Below are 20,412 nucleotides of genomic sequence, written 5' to 3' on the forward strand. Positions count from 1 at the left end.
CGCATTGCGCATATGCCACGGACCGTAAATGACATATGACCAAGTCGAGATCAATCCACAGCATTGTCACGAAGGGCGGTGTACAAGGCATGATCGTAAAACTACCGAGTTATCTTTAAAAAGTCCGGTAAAAGTGGCTTTATATTCGTTGTGTGAGGGTAAAAGGTATTATTGAATATATTGTTAAATACTTGAAATTCCAAAATGCCGTCGCGGGCCGCGTGTTTGAGACCTCTGATCTCTACATCCCTCTGCAATTGCGCTACAATCGTTTGAAAGCTTCGCATGTCGACGAGAATTAGTTTTAGTGACGCGGTGGGAAAACATAAATCAGTCGTTTGGTTGTGTGGCTAACGACTATTATCATTGCCAGCAGTTCATTCAAAGCGTACTGCAGGCTTACTTTGCGCGGGTGTGACGGCCAAGGTGAAAGTTGCATTTCTGGTGAGGAAGCGAAATTTGGCGTTTCATTATTTGGATTTTGGGCTGATGTTGTAGTCTGAATGACAGTTTGGCTCAGTTTTATCGCAATTTCCATCATTTCAAAACACCACAAGACTGCGACGTAATGAAATGATATGAAGGAGGCTAACCGATATGTCGATATGCCATAATGTTTTAATCAGAAACGAGCCTTGGCGTTGACCGGTATGCGGTCAGGCGAATTCGACATGTCATATAATGGTTCGGTAATCTTGAGCGCTGATTATAGTATTTATTCGGTATAGTGCTTCAACAAATCTCAGATTTTCACTTCTGAAAATACAGTATAACTTTATTTTCAAACCATTGGCGTTCTGTGCTGATTGGAACAGAAGATCGAGAGCATCCATCGATGACGCGTCATTTGTACAGCTAAACGGAATGCTAAAGTGCTGTTTGACTGGGTGTAGATCACGGAACCGAATCGGTTAGCGATCGTGAAATACCTTGACGTACAACTAATGGTTTCATCATATTTTCATTTTGTAATAGTTACAAGATATGTATAGTATCATAGTTTTGGACTCCATAATGGCAGGAATCCGACAAGTTATTCTGAAACAGGGTTGGATCCGGATGTATGTTTTCTGCCAAATTGGATCCGGACTGGATTCTAAATGTCTAGTGCAGGGTTACGCACCTTGGAGACCTTTTAAGTGCCGAATCCGCGCATTATATGTCACAGTATTACTTAAGCTTGTACACAAACCAAATCAATTATCGCTGATTCTCGAACAGAAACGTCTGCATAACCAGTGAAACCTTTACCGATGCTTGCGACACACCCACACCACTTTAGAACCAAGATTTAAAGCACTAGCAAGGGATAAATAATGCCAAGTCTCCCAATAGCTGTGACTAACAAAACAGTGAATACATTTCGCTTGATGCATTTGCCAATTATACCGCTTTACCAGATTTCGCATATATCCGTACCGTGTCTTATTTTGTATGCAAATTACGTTAAAACGCACCGAAGCAAAATTTAGCTTCCGTAACCGGACTCCGGACCTTTTCTAAAACTGGCTACGTAGCCCTGTTCTAGTGAAGGAACGTGACTTTATATGTTTATTCTAATGTTTTGTATCAACTTGAACTCATCTAGTATTTGGATTGCATCATAATGTTGAAAAATACATGATGGCAATCTCCAAGGCATTGCTAATGTTTACCAATATATCGACGACAGAGGCTATAGATGATCAGCTTGATTGAGCAAATCTAGGCGATCCCGATTTTAACATTAAATACCAAAACATGATCCGTAGACCTGGGAGATTGGAAAATTCTCAGCGTTTTCGAATTAGATTAGAGTTAATGAATTCAAAAAAGAAACTATGAAATTGAATTAAATTCCGGATCAGAAATAAAACTACCAGAAAGGTATGATAAAAAAGTTCAATTTATATCAAATCTTAGTAAATTCTCAGAGGCAACTGATCGTCAAATGTCTGTACATCAAGCTTGCCTCGTTTCGCACTATACAGTTTTCCTGTAGCAATTTTAGGTAAACCAGATATTTGATGATAATTAAAAAGAGATCATGGAAACATTCCAGAAATTATATTATATTCAAATCGTTGGCATTTCGCTCTGATTAGTTTAATTAGACAACGATAATCATCTAGATGTCCAAGTCTGCTGTATATATATGTAGTAGTTACAGGCCCACTCTGATGAGATACAAAGTTAGTGAACTGTTAAGTATAATTAATCTTCGCCGCGTAACGCTCAAGATTGTAAACAAGACATTCAGCAAACACCGTTACGAGTTTCTCTTTACGCGGAACTGACGTAACGTTTGTTTGATTAGAGGCGAGCGCACCTTCAAAGCAAATAAACTTGTGTCGCTGTTGCAACAGTTATCTTTGCAGAACAATAGGCCCCGATATTCGGCAACTTGTTTCGTAACAGCGCGGGTTGCTCGAAACAGTACACGACTTAAACGTAGAGGTGGTCAGTATCGAAATACTTCTACTTTTTCAAGTAATTCAAGTAGATATTGCCTACTCGCCATACTTCCTCAAGTGGTTATGATTATAATCTACTTCAACTTCATAATTTTCGGGTCTTAAGCAAAGCTAGGCCTAGAATACTCTCTTTTTTACTTACTTGTAAATCGCTGTTTCTACTTCAGCTTCAGTTACTTCTACTTCTACTTCTACTTAACTACTGAGCAATACTACTTTGACCCCCTCTGGTAATGAAAGATGGGAAAAACTACTTGAGTGGTCCGAAAAAGTTTAAGGAAACTGTTTTCACCAGAGTTCAACCATAAATTTACCATGCAGTTTTTCGGGATCAGTATCCCGCCGGCCATCCGACAGTCGACGAGCATGTCCACATTCAAGTCGAAATACAAGCAATTACTACTAAATAAATACAGTCCATCCTCAAGATTATCGGACCACGACTGACATATCGATCTCGCTTCCCATGACATGCCGCCCTATTTCTTGTCGCATTCTTTTTCTATACTATCTTCTTTACTTTCATTCAGTGTGCATGCCTCCTCTTTACATCGCCTAGGCCAAGGTGGGTGTCAGATTCCATAGATTACTCCTTGTCGCTTCGACATCTTCCTGTCTTTTCATTGTATCGCATTTTTGTGGTGTATTGAACTGATAAAATTGCTAATAAACCAATGAAAAAAAAAGATAACAACTTAACTATAGCTGCACATTTTTTCCAAATTCGTCTAGAGTTAGAATTATTGAACTCGCATGAGAGGCACAACATACATCAATATCAATTCATATCAATTCTGAGTTTGATTCTCAAAAGCACGATAATCGCAAATGTCTGTACACCAAGCTTGTCTCGTCTCACGCTATACCGTTGCCCTGTAACATTTTTAAGAAACCTGAAATTAGATTATAAATAGAAAGAGAGTATCGAAACATTTCACCGAAGTAGATTAGAATTAGATTTCTCTAATCTGATTATACAACTAGAATTATCTATAGTTCAAGTCTATTTTCTATAGCAAGAAAACAAGTTCAACAATATATTTTTCAGGACCTTCCCACAGTAACGTAACAGAAGAAGCGGGCGAATCGAGCTCAGGCGGCGAATTCCAAGAAACGAACGACACTTTGACGCTGGGAAGGTCGAAATTTCGTGATTCCGACAGAATGATTCGAAAAGGCGCCTCTAAATCGAGGAACGTCGATGCAGAGCTACAGAACCTTTTCGAGCCTCCACAGTCCAAGTGAGTATCGAATACCTCATTTATCGACAACTGAATATGTACTGAGGGGTTCAGATTACAAGGATGGAACTAAATATTTGGAGCAGACTATTTTGACGACGAGACATAGCGGTGTCGAAGGTTTTGTTCAGCCAGCGGCGTCGATTTGCGGTAGTCAGGGGTGAATTTGAGAGGTCGCAATCTCTCCCATTTCAAACTCGAAACCCCGTTTTGAAATACCGATTCTATCTCCACAGTTTCTCAGCTCATCAGTAATTCAGTAATTCGTATTATCCGTTTTTGGTTGCTCGCGTTTCCGTTACTTAGTTGCGGATTTTCGAAAGTCTTTAGTTCTAAACTTATAGATGCAAATTTTGAAAAGTGACGAGTTATAGTTGCGCAATGCGAATTCTGGAAACCCAGTATAGTTTGTACAACACTGGCCATGACGTCATCTATATGATTCAGGGAGCAAGAGCCATGGGACAAGTTCAAAGTGGAACCGCCAGAAGACGAAGGAAACGACACGGGAGCGATTTACAATTTCTTTGTCCACGTGGCCAAATACATCACGGTGCTCGTCTTTGGAGGCATCGTCTTTTTCGGGGGAATCGCTTCTATGGTTCGTGTTCAGTATGGTTGTTTAGAAATAAGTATCGATTATTTTTCAAATTTTACTGGGTATCCCATAAAATTTTCAAGTTGTTTCAAAAACGCCTCACATCATAATCAGCTCAATTCTGACCCTGGAGAAGCTATTACAGTGCAAGTACAAAATTTGGGATTAAAAACAACAACTATACTTTTAAAATTTTACTGGGGACCCAATGAATTTGTTAGGTTGTCTACAAACACGATCCGTAACACATTTTTCTCGATTCCGACGTGTAGAAATGAAGTTATATTAGCATAGAAAATTGTGGATTCAAATTTCACTTGAGACCGTACGATTTTGTGTCCCTGGGTAAAAACGCCACACGTCGAGTAAGGCTCAAACCCGATCGGTAGGCCGATAAGTGAAGCTACCGCAATGTCTGTCTCTGTAATTCCTAGTTTCATGGTAATATGTCGTTTGCAGGGTTCGCTTTTAGTTCTCACCAACGCTTTCAGCCTCGAAACCTATCCTTACGAAGATACCTTTTGCGGGTACGGATATCAGAACGCCGCCTTCAACGGGAGATACGAACGTTACACGATCATGCTCGTTTTGATGCTGTGTCTTTGCTTCCCCGAAGCCCTGGGCTTCTGTTACTCCCTGTACCGCATCATCATGAAGCACGAAAGCGAAATGGTCTGGGGTGCTTGCTTTGTGGTGAGTTTGCTACTTGATATCTACGCTTATTGTTTGTGTAGTGTAAACCAGTGTTTGTAACCAAGGTTCCGAGTCACAAGTCAATCTCACTTTTATAGTTCTGACTCGAGTCAAGTCGAGTCATTTCCTATTCACCGTCAAGTCTGAGTCCAAGCCACGGAGTAGGGTGTCGAATTTGAGTCATGGTATTATGACTCGCGTCCGAGTCCAAGTAATTGTGTTGACTGTTCATGCAGTTCCGAGTTAAGGTAATGTGAAACCCACATTTTACAACTCTGCTCGGTGATGTCGAATGTCTCTCATTCATAATATACTAATTTTCTTCAATTTTAACAGTTTCTGGTAGCATTTACAAGTAGGCCTACCAGTACTGATAGACGAAACAATAATAGTGCGATAACTTTACTATTCTTCGGAATTACAATGAAATGTCTGTCTTGGTACACCCAGTCTCGAGTCATATGACTCGAGTCATATGACTGATTACACGACACTTGATCATGAGACTATATGACCTCAAAACCAACCGCAACTCTTACGCCAACGGTTAAACGAACCCTCAGAAGTAAATGTGAAGACGTAAATTTCTGCAATGATGGTCGTACAGAAAATATGCATGCACAGTATTTTGTATCAGATAGGAATTATCGATACGACCGTGATGCTCAACTAGTCTGATCACGCCAAGACGTTGACAATGACGTTTCGGCTAACATGCGACTCTGTGAAGTTTGCTGCCACAAATCTCGGCGGCGAGGAAACCTTGACCAAAAGTAGCCTACCGCCCCGTGCTGGCCGAAACAGATAATCTATAGGCAGCGATTAAGACAATAAGCTCTGTAGCCTAGTATCTCAAATACATTTTAATGTCTGAATATGAAAACGTGGATTGAAGAGAATTCAAAATGTATCATTTTTAACATTGTTTCGAATTATGACGGAAAATAAATAGATTATTGTTTTTTGTTAAATCTTCATTTTCTCATTATCTAATATCAACGCGTCCACTAAGCAGCATTTATTAACAAAATTCACTGCTTTCAATTTAGAAATAATATCAGTTCGCTAGATAATATAGCTAAGCATTTCGACTCGGCCCGCCAACGTATTTTCTGATACTCATTTAGCCAGCGGGAAAAAATAATTGCCCGCTTTTTTGGTGTAGCAAGTAAATGGTTATGACTTGATTATATAGTGCAACTAGGCAAACCTATATAACTAATCCAAAAAAGTATGAATAGGCCTACGGTACTTCGTTACTAACCAACTCTAACCTTAATCCAGCCCTTAACCGAACTTCAAAGTCGACCGACATGTTCAAGTGTTGCCTGCTCATATGTCCACGATTATAAGAGACTAGGCTCCAAGTCGATTATTTCGACGCCCTTCTATCGTTCCCTAATAACACAACCTTGGGGTGTTTTGATCTGATAAAAATTACATAATAAAATGACTGACCCTTCAGGAAGATTCAACAGATCTTGTAACCGAGAATCTCCCACTATTTGCGATATAGCCCAAATCTTGTGTGTTTATAGGGCATGATCCCTGAAATTCTTCACGCATTCGGATTAACGTTCCTGGTGCTGGGAGTTCTTCCGTACATCGACGCCACAATCGCGATCGCTCTGCTGTCGCTGGTCGGGATCGTGCCATCGTGGATCCACTTTTATGCGAAGTTGATTTCAAAACGCGCGAAGTACGGACTACAGCAGGACTCGAAGGCCAGAGCGAGGCGGACGCAGGATTTTGCTTTCAGTATCACAGCCATGGTACGCATATATCATCGTGAAATTAGAACTAGGACTGGGCGTACTGATTAGAGTGTTAGGAAATTATAGCTTCTATACTGTTTCCATTATGGAAGACTGAAAACTTCGATTGCTGGTCACATCGCATCAGTCGACAATCCACCAGCATACCCACATTCAAGTCGAATTACAAGCAATTTCTACTAAATAATAGTCCGCCCTCAAGATTACCAGACCTATCGATCGAACCTAGCAATTGCGTTGTCACAAAGTGCAGTGAAATAGGTATGGATGGACGTAAAAGGTGATGACAGACTGACATTAGAAGGCCTGAGTCACGCGTAGACATTTGGATTTGGAAATTAATTTCTTCCCTAAGTTAAGTAGGAAGATAAAACGAGAAGAAGAAAAAAACGAATACAAAAAAAAATTAAATATATGTCATCAGCATTAAAATGAATGAAAAATACTTCCGGAATAGACCCTGTCATAGATTTTACAATTTATTTAATGTACACAGTGTTGATATCGATGTAGCATGTGAACCAAAACAAATAAATGCACTTCCTCAAAATACAATTCATAACATTTCCGTGATGATAAGCCACCTTCTAAGTAAATTAGAAGTGGTTACAAGTAGCTATAGTCTTGAACTTGTGATATAGAATAGTACGGTAAATAGCAGGCACGTTGTTCCTAGATTTTACACCTTTATTCGAGATAGGGAATTGCGTGACACTGGTGACACTACAGATGCTGATTTTAATGTTAACGAATTGAGACTGCCTTTGTGAAAATCTATATAGTGTTATAACTTATAATTATGAAGCGAACTATGATATTGGATTAAATTGTCAAAATAATCAGGAAATGCTCTTCCTTGTATTGCTTCACGATGTTGACAATTTCAAATCGGTATAAATCTGAGACCGCGAATGTAGCACTCGTTTTTAGTTAGGGGTCTGTTCTTTGAAAGATGTTTTGAATTGTAATTTTCACTCCAGAAAGTTATAAAAACATCTTTATATTTAGGGAAATAGAACCAATCTATATATCCTACTTGTTCGATTGATGGTTTAATTAAATAAGTGGAAAAAAGTGGATATCAAGTTCAACTCCTTGTCTCAGATTCTTCAGCCTGTTGGAATATGCTTTCTATGTTGGCAAATATGGTGGACACTCAACAGTGGGTCTGCGGTGTCACGTAACGGTCAAACGGTGGTGGAACTTTGCGTTTACGCATCAATTTGTAAGTGTTCAATTTTAGCGTCGTTGATGTTTGCCATTATCAATGATGGATAACACCAGATTTGTACGGATTACTGGATTTTGAAAATGAGCAATTAGAACTCGTACTACTCACTTTTCAAATTTCGCAACCAGAACTATATCTAGAACTCACCTTTAAAAACGTGCAAAGAACCTCTCACTTTTAAAAACTCGCAACTAGAACTAGAACTACTGACTTTTCAAAACTGGCAACTAGAACTACTCACTTTTAAAAATCCACAACTAGAACTAGAATTACTCACTTTTCAAATTCAGGAATTAGAACTAGAATTACTCACTTTTCAAAACTGGCAACTAGAACTAGAACTGCTCACTTTTCAATTCTTGCAACTACGGTACATCTAGAACTAGAATTACTCACTTTTTAAAACTCGCAACTAGAACTTGAACAGCTCAATTTTCAAATCTCACAACTAGATTTAGAACTAAAACTACTCAATTTTCAAATCTCGCGACTCGATCTAGAACTACTTACTTTTCAAAATCCGCAACTAGAACTAGAATTAGTCACTAAATCGTTCTTTCCACAGCGCTGCTTCTTATCTCGCTTCGATATTGGGAGAACTTTGTCACGAAAGACATCCGGGTGACCGAAAGGTTTAGCCTGAACCTGCTCACTCTACAGAAGCAGTTGGACAGGACGAGATTTAAAACCGGAGCTATTTACGCGATTGTCAGATCTGCGGTCATAGGTGAGATACGCATCGCGTTATTTCCAAAGGGGCTTGTCGAGGTGTCTGCATAGCCATGAAATGGGATTTCAGATTGCCAGCTTTGAACAACCCCTACGTTCAGACTTACAAGTATAAACTGCTGTATTTCGAAAATGCTCAATAAACCAGAACCAGAAAACTCACCATTCAAAACTCGTAATCGGAACTGGAACTAGGGGTAACTAATCCGCAACTAGCCAACTAAAACACAACCAACCAGATTCAATTCTTAATCAACTTTCGAGTTGGAGATGGGGTTTTTAAAACCCCTAAGCTGTCCCCTGACTACCCCACTATTATAGTAATGACTCCGAGTGAACATTGGCTTATAAAAACATCGGAACACCGAAATCACGATTCACACCAAACGACCATGTCTGTTGATCCAGGCCATGTAATCCACCATCACGGATTTTAATGAAAATTGATTTCATTTTTATTGTAGAAAACCAAACCAACCCCAGGGGTCAAACAAGAGGGAAAAGTATTTAGTATGATGTAAATGACCAAGTGTGAAAGTTTCACCCTCAACAACCGTAATTTGACCAAAATATCGCAAATTTAAATAACATGTATTAATTTTTGACATGTTTTCCACTTGAGTGATCACAAAAACAGCGATTTTTGAACGGCCGTATCTTCGGTTCTAGTTGACCGATTTTCGTAAAATCAGGTTTTCTGAAATCAGAAAACGAAGACTCACGAGGATGCCAAATTTCATGAAAATCCGAGACGTTGAGTTACGTTTTTCCGTTTTTCTGGATCACGAGACATGAAATGACTCTCTTTGGTTGTGTTTTTATGATTATAATGGATTTTTTTCTCTTTTCTAGTTGGGACCTGTTTCCTGGTTTTCTTTGTCGTCGATGGTTACAGCAATGTTTTGTATCAAGAACGAAATACTCTAATTCTGTTCCGAGACTACACTGGAGCTAGAGCAGCATGCAATCAGTAAGAAAAATTCATGTCCCGGTATTGCTGTGTTCTAATGCAGACTGAAATTTGAACTGGAACTACTCACATTACAACACTGGCAACTAGAACTTTTCAATTTTCAAAACTAGCAACTGCAACTAGAACTAACGATCGTGTTTAGATTTAGAAAAATGAGTTATTATGAATCCGTGGCTTTCTGTATCGCTCAAGAGTTTCAAAGCATTGAGTTGAACCTGAATTGAACTCGAGACTTGACTCGGTGGTGAATTGAAAATGACTCGACTGGATTCGAGTCAAAAGTATAGTTGACTCCAGGGTTGCAACCAAGTCACAAGGCTCCGAGTCACAGGTCAATCTCATTTTTATAGTTTTGACTCGAGTCAAGTCGAGTCATTTTCAATTCACCACCGAGTCAAGTCTGAGACCAAGTCAGCAACCAAAGGTTTTAGTCCCAGTCATGGTACCGTATTATGACTCGAGTCCAAGTCATTGTGTTGAATGCTCAGTTTCCAGTTAAAGTCTTATTAAACCCACTTTATTAGCTCAAGTATGGTGATATAAAATTGTTTGCAATTATGATATACTATTTTCACTCACTTTTAAGAGTTTCTAGTCGCATTTTCAAGTACCAGTGCCGACAGACGAAATCCCAATAGCGCGGTTACTTTACTATTCTCCGAAATTACAATGAAATGTCGGTCTTGGCCGCCTGAGTCTCACGTCATGTGACTTGGTTCGAGTCATGCGCAATGACTCGAGTCCAAGTCGAGTCAATACACAAATTGACTCGAGTCGAGTTGAGTCATTTCCGTGTTTTTTAGAAAACTCGAGTCATTAGAAAATCGTGATTTGAGTCGGACTCGAGTCGAGTCATGACTTGAGCCACTACAACCCCGGTTTACTCGTGACTCGAAACCTTGTGACTCGGTCACAAATCTGCTACTATCGTGATGGCAATTAAAAGCAACTTATCATTAACAGGTTCATTCAGCATTTTTGGAACACAGGCGTGACCCACTGCTTCTCCGGACTGGCGGTGTTCTTTTTTGGCCGCGTGGCTTGCCAGACCAAAATTCAGCTGCAGGCGTACGCATTCCCTCTCATCTTAGTGTCTCCGGTGATGATTTGCCTGGTCGCCGTCAACAGCGTGTTCAATCCGAATCCGAATGATATTCTGACGTATTTCTTCACCAACAGAGCAGCAAGTGAGATATGAGTTTCAGTCTCTCGAAGAGCAGTTGTAAAATCCCAAGTCGCAACAGGCTATGTTATACTTGGGCAGCTAGATAATTCTTGTGGTCTAATAAGCCTAATTTAAGTGAAATGTCTAAGTCTAATCTAATTTGTGAAATTATCCCACGATCTCTTATTCATTCTAATCTAATTTCTGCATCTCCTGAAAATGCTACAGGAAAACTGTATGGTGCAAAATGAGCCAAGCTCGCTGTACAGTAGGGGTGTTCAAAAATAACTTTTTTTTCTCAAATTTTACTGGCTACTTGATAAAATTGCTACGTTACGTAATTTAAGCCTACACACCAAATCTGGTTTAATTCCAACCACCAGCCGCATTGCTGCAGGAGAAGAAAGTTTCTGTTTATCATAAAAAAATGATTAAACAAAATTTCCAAATTATCTGTTCACCCCATAAAAGTTGTCTATAGAAACGATGTTCACCAAATTTGGTTCAATTCCAACCAGCAGCCGCTTCGCTACAGTAGAAGAAAGTTTCTATTTATTATGTAAAAATTATTAGAAAAAATTTCAAAATTTTCTGTTCCCCCCATGAATGTGTTAGGCTGTCTATAGGAACGATGTTGACCAAATTTGACTCAATTCCAACCAGTGGAAGCGGAGTTATTGCCGTCGAATCATTTGGATTTGAATAAAATAGTATTTACGGTGGGCACAACTATAATAAATAATTAAAGAATTGGCCACCGTAAATACTATTTTATTCAAATCCAAGTTTTTCAACATCAATAACTCCGCTTCCGCTGGTTGGAATTGAGTCAAATTTGGTGAGCATCGTTTCTATAGACAACCTAACACGTTCATGGGGGGAACAGAAAATTTTGAAATTTTTCATAACAATTTTTATATGGTAAACAGAAACTTTGCCCTCCTGTAGCAATGCGGCTACTGGTTGGAATTGAACCAAATTTGATGTGTAGGCTTTAAATTAGGGAACCTAACAATCTTATCACGTAGCCACTACAATTTGAGAAAAAAAGTCAATTTTGGAACACCCCTAGTGTACAGATATTCGTCTTTCCCGTGCTTATAAGAATGTAGTCTGACTTGAAATGCACTGATCTTATTCAATGTCCAAGTTTTTGCGAATTCACTAATTCTAATTATAATCGAATTTTGAAAAGAACTGTGCAGCTATAATTCTAATTCTTGTCTAATATGAAAAAAGCGGTGACTGCAATTCTAATTCTAGTATAATTTGGAATAAACTGTGTTGATATAGTACTACAGTAATCTAATTCCTGCTTTTCCTGAAAAGGCCATAGGAAATTGTATAGTGCAAAACGTGCCACACTTGCTGTACGGGCTTTTGCCATTCTCGTGGTTTTTAGAATGGACACTTAGTTGATATTCACAGAACTTGATTCATCATCGAAGACCCCTAAAACACCCCCGTGGCTGCAGGCGCGTAGCCAGCTGAAAAATAAGGGAGGGGGGGCGTTTTTTTTTTTTTTACTTCACTAATATAGCATCAATTCACTAGGATTTAGTACATGCGTAACTGAAGGGTTAGCATACGTCCTCCGTTTTAGGGTTTTTGAAAATGTCCTCCGAGGACGCCTAAATATCCTTCTTTTTGAGATTTTGTCCTCTTTTTCGAGAATTCTTGTCACAGTTACGGCGAAATTCGACTGAGATGCTGTAAATCAGCACCGAAGTAACGCTCCGGCGGGTATTTCGGGAGCTGAGCCTGAAAGTTGCCCTTTTTTTACCTAGCACCGGTAAAAAATTGACCGTTTTTTCACGATTTCCCTCCGGTATTCTAAGTTTGAAAATTTTGAAAAAGTGTCTTCCTTAACCGATTCCTAAATATGGTAACCCTGCGTTACTGACAGTTGTACGATCTCCTCGACTAGAACTAGAACTACTCACAAGACCAGTAATTAATTTACCATAAACCAACTACATTTGCAGCTTATGCAAACTATCTTCTATTAGAGGTCGACCGATATTGATTTTTACAGGCCGATACCGATTACCGATATATCGGCTCACTCACAAGGCCGATACCGATATCATAGGCCGATATTAATATGGAAGGAGCAGAGAACAATTTCACCAAAAATATTATATATTAGGCAAGATGGCACTTGTACATGCCACAGAAAGCTGAACAGCAAACGAGAAAACTGAAATTGAAAAGAATAATTGCTTAATTGTGCACATTCGATGAAATTTGGGATAACCCGAAAAGCAAAATACGATACAGAATTGCAGATCAGTCCAGGAAAGGTAGAATGTAATGCAGGAATCATAGTTTCTCTGCATGCTCGCCCAGTTAAACTCGTCCTGCAAGGGTAAATCTGTCATATATCGCCCTTTGCGTCGTCGATTTCTTGAGATTGAGAACACAGAGCATTGAATTTCCGAAATTTTTGAATATTTTTTAAACATAAAATATCGGCCGATATCGATAATCGGGAAAGCTCTAAATATCGGCCTCGATAATCGGTCGACCTCTATCTTCTATTGCCTGTAGAGGCGACGGCTGTTGACTTTTGGCATGAACTTGCAATCGCAAATTGTAACGGCACTCATGATTCGATAACTCACAAAGCATGATGTTCACTGACTTGACTGTAACCTCGATAACCTTTATTTCTCAGGGTTTACGGTACCCCCATCATTTTACAAATACATCGGATGGTCTTCCTATTACGGCGGACAAGATTGGATCATTTTAGCCACAATTTTGGGCGGTCTCCTTGTCGGATGGTTCACCATCATATTGCTGACTTTCTATCTGTGGAGATCTCGAGACGTGCGACTGGCAAGGTAAAAATATGTTAATAGGCATTGCTGGGTACTCGGTAATGTGCATAAAATGGAAATAAAGTTTATGTCTCTAATGCTGTCGACTGCAGTAGGGCTGTTCAAAAATGACCTTTTTTCTCAAATTCTACTGGCTACTTATAAAATTGTTAGGTTACCTAATTTTAGCCTACACACCAAATCTGGCTCAATTCCAACCAGTAGCTGCATTGCTACAAGAGAAGAGAGTTTCTATTTATTATATAAAAATGAATAACAAAAAATTTGGCTCAAGTACTTGATTACTGACTGTGATGACACTTTTACGCTGGCTCGGACTTGACTCGATGGTGAATTGAAAACGACTCGACTTGTCTATTACACTGGTCAACGCACGTTTTGGTGCCAAGAAAGTTTCAACTGTTTCAGGGTATTTTTAGTTTGCTGAATCCAAAAATGACGTTAGTTTTTCTGGATTGGCTCGATTTTTATAAGCATTCCATATTTTTGGTTCCAAAAGTGCTAAAAATACGCAAATTGTGACATAGGTAAAATGCTCTTTGTATACAACGGATCTTTGTGTACTACGGTTTTAGGACATTGTTATGTCGCTGAATCCGAAAATAACATTCGTTTTTCCGAATAGACCCTATTCTTTGAGATATTCCACATTTTTGTTTGGAAAAGTGCTAAAAATACGCAAATTTAGGCAAATTTAGGTAAATTTCACTCTATATACTACAACTTCAATGATTTCTCATCTGTCTCTTCAAGTATGTGCATACAGTATTGTTCTATTGTTGACGCGATATCGTTGAAGACGCAATCGTTGTTAGAGAGCCTTCTATACGCGAGTCCTGTTTCGTGTCAAAATCAAGCAAAAATTATAAAAATTATGCGATATTAGCGGTAAACAACATATTTTTGTAAATCAAAGCCCAAACACTACGTTCAGAAACGCTCAAAGTTCGGTTAGTAAGCTGTCAAAGCACGCAAATCAATCATATAACTCCATTTCGAGTAAAAGCCCTTCGATGTTTTTGCAGTAAAAAGGTTCATCTTGTTGGCTAAAATACTAAAGTAACTCTTTCTCTCTTGCACGGTAATATGTTATTCAAGCTCCAGTTCGAGGGCATCTTTTGTCTTTGAGTCGGGTACTTCCTCAGAGTGAGGCACAGATCGGCACAGAGAATATTCTAAATCTGCGTAATTCCAAGTATTCTACTTACGACGATTAAATAAAATAAATAATAGATATCGATATCTAAAAAAGTAGAGCCAATTCAGAGAAACGGATGTCATTTTTGGACTCGGCAGCCCAAACCTACCCAGAAACCATTAGAATATCTTTGGCACTCCAAAATAAGTATTTTTTGTTGTCCAGTGATATGGTCAAATTGACTTGTGCCTAGGAACCTTATGACTTGGCTGCAGCCCTACCGACCACCTCTTGTTTATTTTTCACTTTCGGACCCATTTCGTAGCACCACATAAAACAATCCTGATTCAGGAAAATATGTGTTTTTACCAGGACGGAAGTGCTTTTCGTAAAACCAATCTACGGCGGGATTTTGATCACGCAGGATCTCATGTTGAACCGTCGTCAGTATCAGAAGAAATTCGAATCCAGACGGCAGATCGAACAGGAAGCCGACAGATATAAGAAGTCGATGAGACAGTGAGAGATTTCAATTTTCGATGACTGAGATATTAACATGTCTTCGATATGTTTGTGCATTGAAAATAGTATAGAAACTATGATTTTGTTGAAAAATTAAGTGCTAGTGGCAAGGAGTAGTGCTCATTATGACTTTGTAACTGTATGCATGTTATGAAAAGTACAAATATGTACCTTTCATGCGGCCACAAATAAAATATTGCAAGTTATACGTCACATCAAAGATACTGAAAGTATTTTTGATGCCCATACCTATTTCGTTGCACTCAGTGACAATGCCACCAGCCAAGCACTTTACAGATATGTGGTTCCAACTGGCGTGTAAACTGACCCACCAACTTGTGACTATCGCTTTTTCGTACAACAGATCCTCAAAGCGAAAGTCGAGGCGCCTCACGGTGAATATGAACCGTAAATTTGTGCCGCAAGTGTTCCTGTGCGCTACAATGTGGCACGAAACGGAGCAGGAGATGACGCAGCTGCTCACGAGCATTATGAGGTAAAATAATGAAATTTTAACTTCTATATTTGTTCGAGTGGGGTGGCTTTGATCGCGCTTATTTGCACACAACTGTCAACGAAACGGATGGGAAACATGAAATCTGACCAAATTCCTTTGTAAAACACAGTAAAGAAAGAATCTAATATCGACTCATACAGTTACTTACAAGAGAGCGATATGGCAAATGTAGGAGTTTGTGTATGATCTAAAAATAGTACATTGAGTTTAAAGTTTGAACAATCTCATGTTCGAAATTTCATGCCGGTGGCGTCATATTTGGTGAAACGATTGTTGCTACATTATGTTCTTTCCAATTCTCTACTAGTTTCTGACAATTACCCCTGACGAGTGTCAGTCGAAAATATTCGGGTTTATTTCTATATGTATATTAGGACTGTTCGAAAATAACTATACCTTCAAATTTTACTGGTTACCTGATAAAATTGTTAGGTTACCTAAAAAAAACGCTGCTCATCGGTCTTGACTCAATTCCAACCAGTGGAAGCGAAGTTTTGAAGATTTGAAAAAAAGAGTGGCAAATTCTTTACTTATTTCTTATAGATCTACCCACCGTAAATACTATGATTTGAAATCCTAAATTTTTGAACGTCAATAACTTTGCTCCCACGGGTAGAAATTGAATTGTGCATCGTTTTGTCAGACAACCTAGCAAGCTCATAGGGTAGCAAGTAAAATTTGAAAATAAAGTTTGTTCTAACAGCCCGAATGAATATAGGCTACTATACAGAATGTATATTGAAATTCTGTACCTCTGAGTAGCTTGATATATATGATTTGTGATTTTGATGGAGTCTTGAAATTCTCTAGATTGGACAAAGACCAGCAATCTCGCAGGGCCAACTCTCGAAAAGACGATGACTTCTACAATTTCCAGGTAGGCAATTGCGTGCTTTTGGTGGATTTGCATGGGCTAAAGCCTCTTTGAAATCTTTGTTCAGGTGCACATTATGTTCGATGACGCAATGACAATGACACCCGATGGCCCGACCCCTAATAAATGGGTGAATGATCTGATCCGGCTGATAAGAGTGGCCGCAAAGTAGGCATTTCAGTTTCCATTGGGTAATATTTATGAAATTCGGGACCGCTTTACAGCAAAGTGGAGCTGGGCAAAGGCGACGGAATGATAGACCCTGTGGTTTACCCCGCGCCGTACGGAGGCCGTTTGGAATTCGTGCTTCCTTGGGGGAACATGTTCCACGTCCATTTGAAGGATAAGTCGAAGATCAGGTGATTTATAACCTTTCTTTTGGGCTCGTTCTCGTGTGAAGTGAATTTCAAGATTGGATAACGTGACGTAGGCCTAACTGTCCATTGAAATACGATAAAATTCGTGTTCGAGTATCACTCATTATGACTTCACAACAGTATGAGAGACGTGGAGAGTTCAAATCTATACCATTTTCGCGACCACAAACAATGTAATGCCAGCTCTACATCACGTTAAAGGAGATTTAGTGTGTTTTCATACCTAGATTTCATTGCACTTTGTGACAATGTTGCGGGTTGATCACGAATTCTAAGATATGTCATTTTCAGTAAAGTGCGTAGTTTCGTATGCTGTGATGCTACCAATTGAAGTTTCAAGGCTACCATAGCGGAAAATACTGTCGAAGATGACTGATCAAGATAGCGTAATGGTTAAGCGTCCGGCTTCTTGATCTGTAGGTCGTGGGTTCGATTCCCGGCCGGGTCAGACCAAAGACCTGATTAGTAACACTGGTATCCATGGCTTCCCTGCTTGGCGCTCATGCATTACTGGGATAGCATGGAGGGGTGGTGCATGACTTAGAAAGTCGTAAAGGCTATATCTGCACTTCCTTGTCCAGCGGCATATGTACATCATGCACTCATGGTATGCATATGCGCTGATCGTGTGTATGTATATCATGAGTCGGTGTATATGCCGCAAAAACATCAAGGACAAAAATAAACTACGTCCTTTCCTTTCCTTAACATTATTAACTTCGTTTATTAAAGTTCTGTATGAAATGCTGATCGTATATATCTCTAATATTTCGTCGTGAATTTGCTATTCAGCAATTCGTATTATCATTGCCTTCAATTAGTATAATCAATTGGACAGCGGCACGCGATCTCCCTCATATAGGTTGTTGGTCATTCGTATGCGAAATGGTGTGACTGAAATCACCTGATTCGGTAAAATAAAAGTTCATATGTATATGAATATGTACTCACGGGAGATCGTGGAATCGCTAATTGATAACATAGCCGGACTCGTTACTGATGAAATGACATATTTCTTACTGCTCGAGTTATAGTAGCGTGCGACAGTGTAGGTTATGGTGGCTTATATCTACCATACACATAAGTTCGTCAACACCAAGAAGTTAATCTGACCCATGAAATATATTCGACATTAAGACATGTAAATTGATGCTACCTGTGTACATTTGAAAAAATTTCAAACCCTTCCTATTTTTCTGTCGGCTTACCCCACTTATCCATTTTACGGAGGCGCAACAATGCGTGTACGGTTACCAGTTCACTGCTCAGTACCTTTGTTTTGTATAATTCTGTAGATGAGGTTACTGCTAGCAGTGCGTTACCACACTAGATTTACATGTCGTGAGATTCTGTTGTGATTTCCAAATAATCCCGTGTGTATAGGGCTATAATATACGTTCCTAGATCGCTGACGGCATATGATATAAAGAAACTGGGGATATCATTGGTGCATCAGGGGTGTTTAAATGGATAATCCCATCCAAAATGATTTGAATATATACGCTGGAACATTTCCACACATCAACAATAGAGTATCACTTGAGAGGTTGGTCATGTTGCGAAAGTATGGAAAAAGTATCAAATATGGTATGGAAGAATGTTGCTATGGTATGGAAAATTGTCAAGTATGGTATGGAACGATTGTGCGGGTATGGAGTATGGAAGATTCTGATTCCATTCCATACCATACCATGCCCTGGTTATAATGACTCGAGTCATGATTTTCTGATGACTCGACTTGACTCGAGTCATTTTCTCAAAATACGGAAATGACTCGACTCGAGTCAATTTGAGTGCGGACTCGACTTGGACTCGAATCATTGCGCATGACTCGAACCAAGTCGTATGGCTCGAGACTCAAAAGGCCAAGCGCGATATTTCATTGTAATTTCGAAAAATAGTCTAATAACCACACTATTGGGATTCTGCCTATTATTACTGGTACTTGAAATTTCGACCAGAAACAGCTAAAATGAGGAAAATTAGTATATTATAAATGCGAACCATTCGATATCACCAAACAGAGTTATCAAAAATGGGTTTAACTCGACTTTAATTGGAAACTGAGCAGTTAACACAATGACTTGGACTCGGACTCGAGTCATAATACCATGACTCGGACTCGACCTCTGCTCGCTGGCTTGGTCTCGGACTTGACTCGGTGGTGAGTTGAAAACGACTCGACTTGACCCGAGTCAAAACTATAAAAGTGAGATTGACCTGTGACTCGGAGCCTTGTGACCTGGTTATAACCCCGCTTCTTGATATCATCGTCATTTGAGTATTGACCTCCTCACCAAAATCTTTGCACCATTTAGATATCAAAGGGTATTTCACTGACCAGTGCCGCTGATTTTCACAGGCACAGAAAACGCTGGTCCCAGTGCATGTACATGTACTACATCCTGGGTTATCTGCAAGAAACGAAGAAGAAATTCAAGAAGGAAGATGTGTTCCTGCTGGCGCTCGACGGGGACGTGGATTTCCAGCCCAAGGCTCTCCTGCTTTTGTTGGACAGAATGAAACGAAACCCTGACGTCGGGGCGGCTTGCGGCAGAATTCATCCCGTCGGTAAGGTGGACGACCTAGCACTTGAGTGGAAGTGGAATTAGTCTGTAGTGTTGGCGCTTAAGTAGCGCAGGAAAAACATAACTGAGCACTCACCACCTCTGTCTACTAGGGCTGTTCAAAAATAACCTTTTTTCTAATTCTACTGCTTACTAACACTGTTGCCCTACCTCGCCCAGACATTTCTTCATTGATCATTTGCTACCATCGTTTAATTTTTCTTCTATTTTCCTTTTTTAACTAAACATTTTCTACAGCCGGACTGTTCAGAGTCAAGTGTACCTGTTTGATGCTGGTGTGATCAGAGTAGATGACCTTCACGGTCTTATCGATCATTCCTATCTAATACCGAATACTGTGCATGCATATTTTCTGTACCACCATCACTGCCGTTTGTTACGTATTTTGGTTGGATGAAAAATAAAGACTCTCTCTCTCTCTCTTGATAAAATTGTTAGGTTGCCTGAAAACTCACTGCACACCAATTGCAACTCAATCCTAACCTGTAAAAGCATTGTTATTATAGGGTCACCATATTTTGTGAATCTAAAAAGAGGTCACTTTTTCAAACGTGGAAAATCCTGAAAAAATGGTAAATTTTTACCACTTCGTGGTGTCGATTGCTTAATAAAAAAGGTCTACCTCCTCACTCGGTGCTCAAAATACAGTTCTTCCTTCACATTATCAGGTGGTTCACTAAAAAACAAAACAAAAA

At 39.4% G+C, this 20,412-nt stretch overlaps 1 protein-coding gene across 3 annotated transcripts in view; it reads left to right on the plus strand.

The window, feature by feature from the left end:
* Positions 1–20,412, plus strand: part of LOC145435172 (chitin synthase chs-2-like) — a 56,150-nt gene that overhangs the window by 20,883 nt on the left and 14,855 nt on the right. The window contains exons 1-16 of one of the 3 annotated variants that reach the window (XM_080312474.1): positions 334–444; positions 3,502–3,694; positions 4,142–4,295; positions 4,752–4,985; positions 6,524–6,757; positions 7,865–7,985; positions 8,557–8,718; positions 9,573–9,690; positions 10,657–10,880; positions 13,536–13,704; positions 15,212–15,358; positions 15,726–15,857; positions 16,689–16,755; positions 16,820–16,920; positions 16,977–17,111; positions 19,492–19,700. In XM_080312474.1, the coding sequence (XP_080168600.1) occupies positions 3,618–3,694; positions 4,142–4,295; positions 4,752–4,985; positions 6,524–6,757; positions 7,865–7,985; positions 8,557–8,718; positions 9,573–9,690; positions 10,657–10,880; positions 13,536–13,704; positions 15,212–15,358; positions 15,726–15,857; positions 16,689–16,755; positions 16,820–16,920; positions 16,977–17,111; positions 19,492–19,700 (2,284 nt within the window). In that variant the 5' untranslated portion in view covers positions 334–444; positions 3,502–3,617. Of the gene's footprint in view, positions 1–333; positions 445–500; positions 911–3,501; positions 3,695–4,141; positions 4,296–4,751; positions 4,986–6,523; positions 6,758–7,864; positions 7,986–8,556; positions 8,719–9,572; positions 9,691–10,656; positions 10,881–13,535; positions 13,705–15,211; positions 15,359–15,725; positions 15,858–16,688; positions 16,756–16,819; positions 16,921–16,976; positions 17,112–19,491; positions 19,701–20,412 lie in introns of those variants that run through there. The other 2 variants (XM_080312473.1, XM_080312472.1) reach the window with 2 other exon arrangements.

The sequence above is a fragment of the Botryllus schlosseri genome, chromosome 3 (assembly GCF_051294905.1).
Source record: "Botryllus schlosseri isolate E-star chromosome 3, Bs_hap1, whole genome shotgun sequence".
NCBI classification, from domain to species: Eukaryota; Metazoa; Chordata; class Ascidiacea; order Stolidobranchia; family Styelidae; genus Botryllus; species Botryllus schlosseri.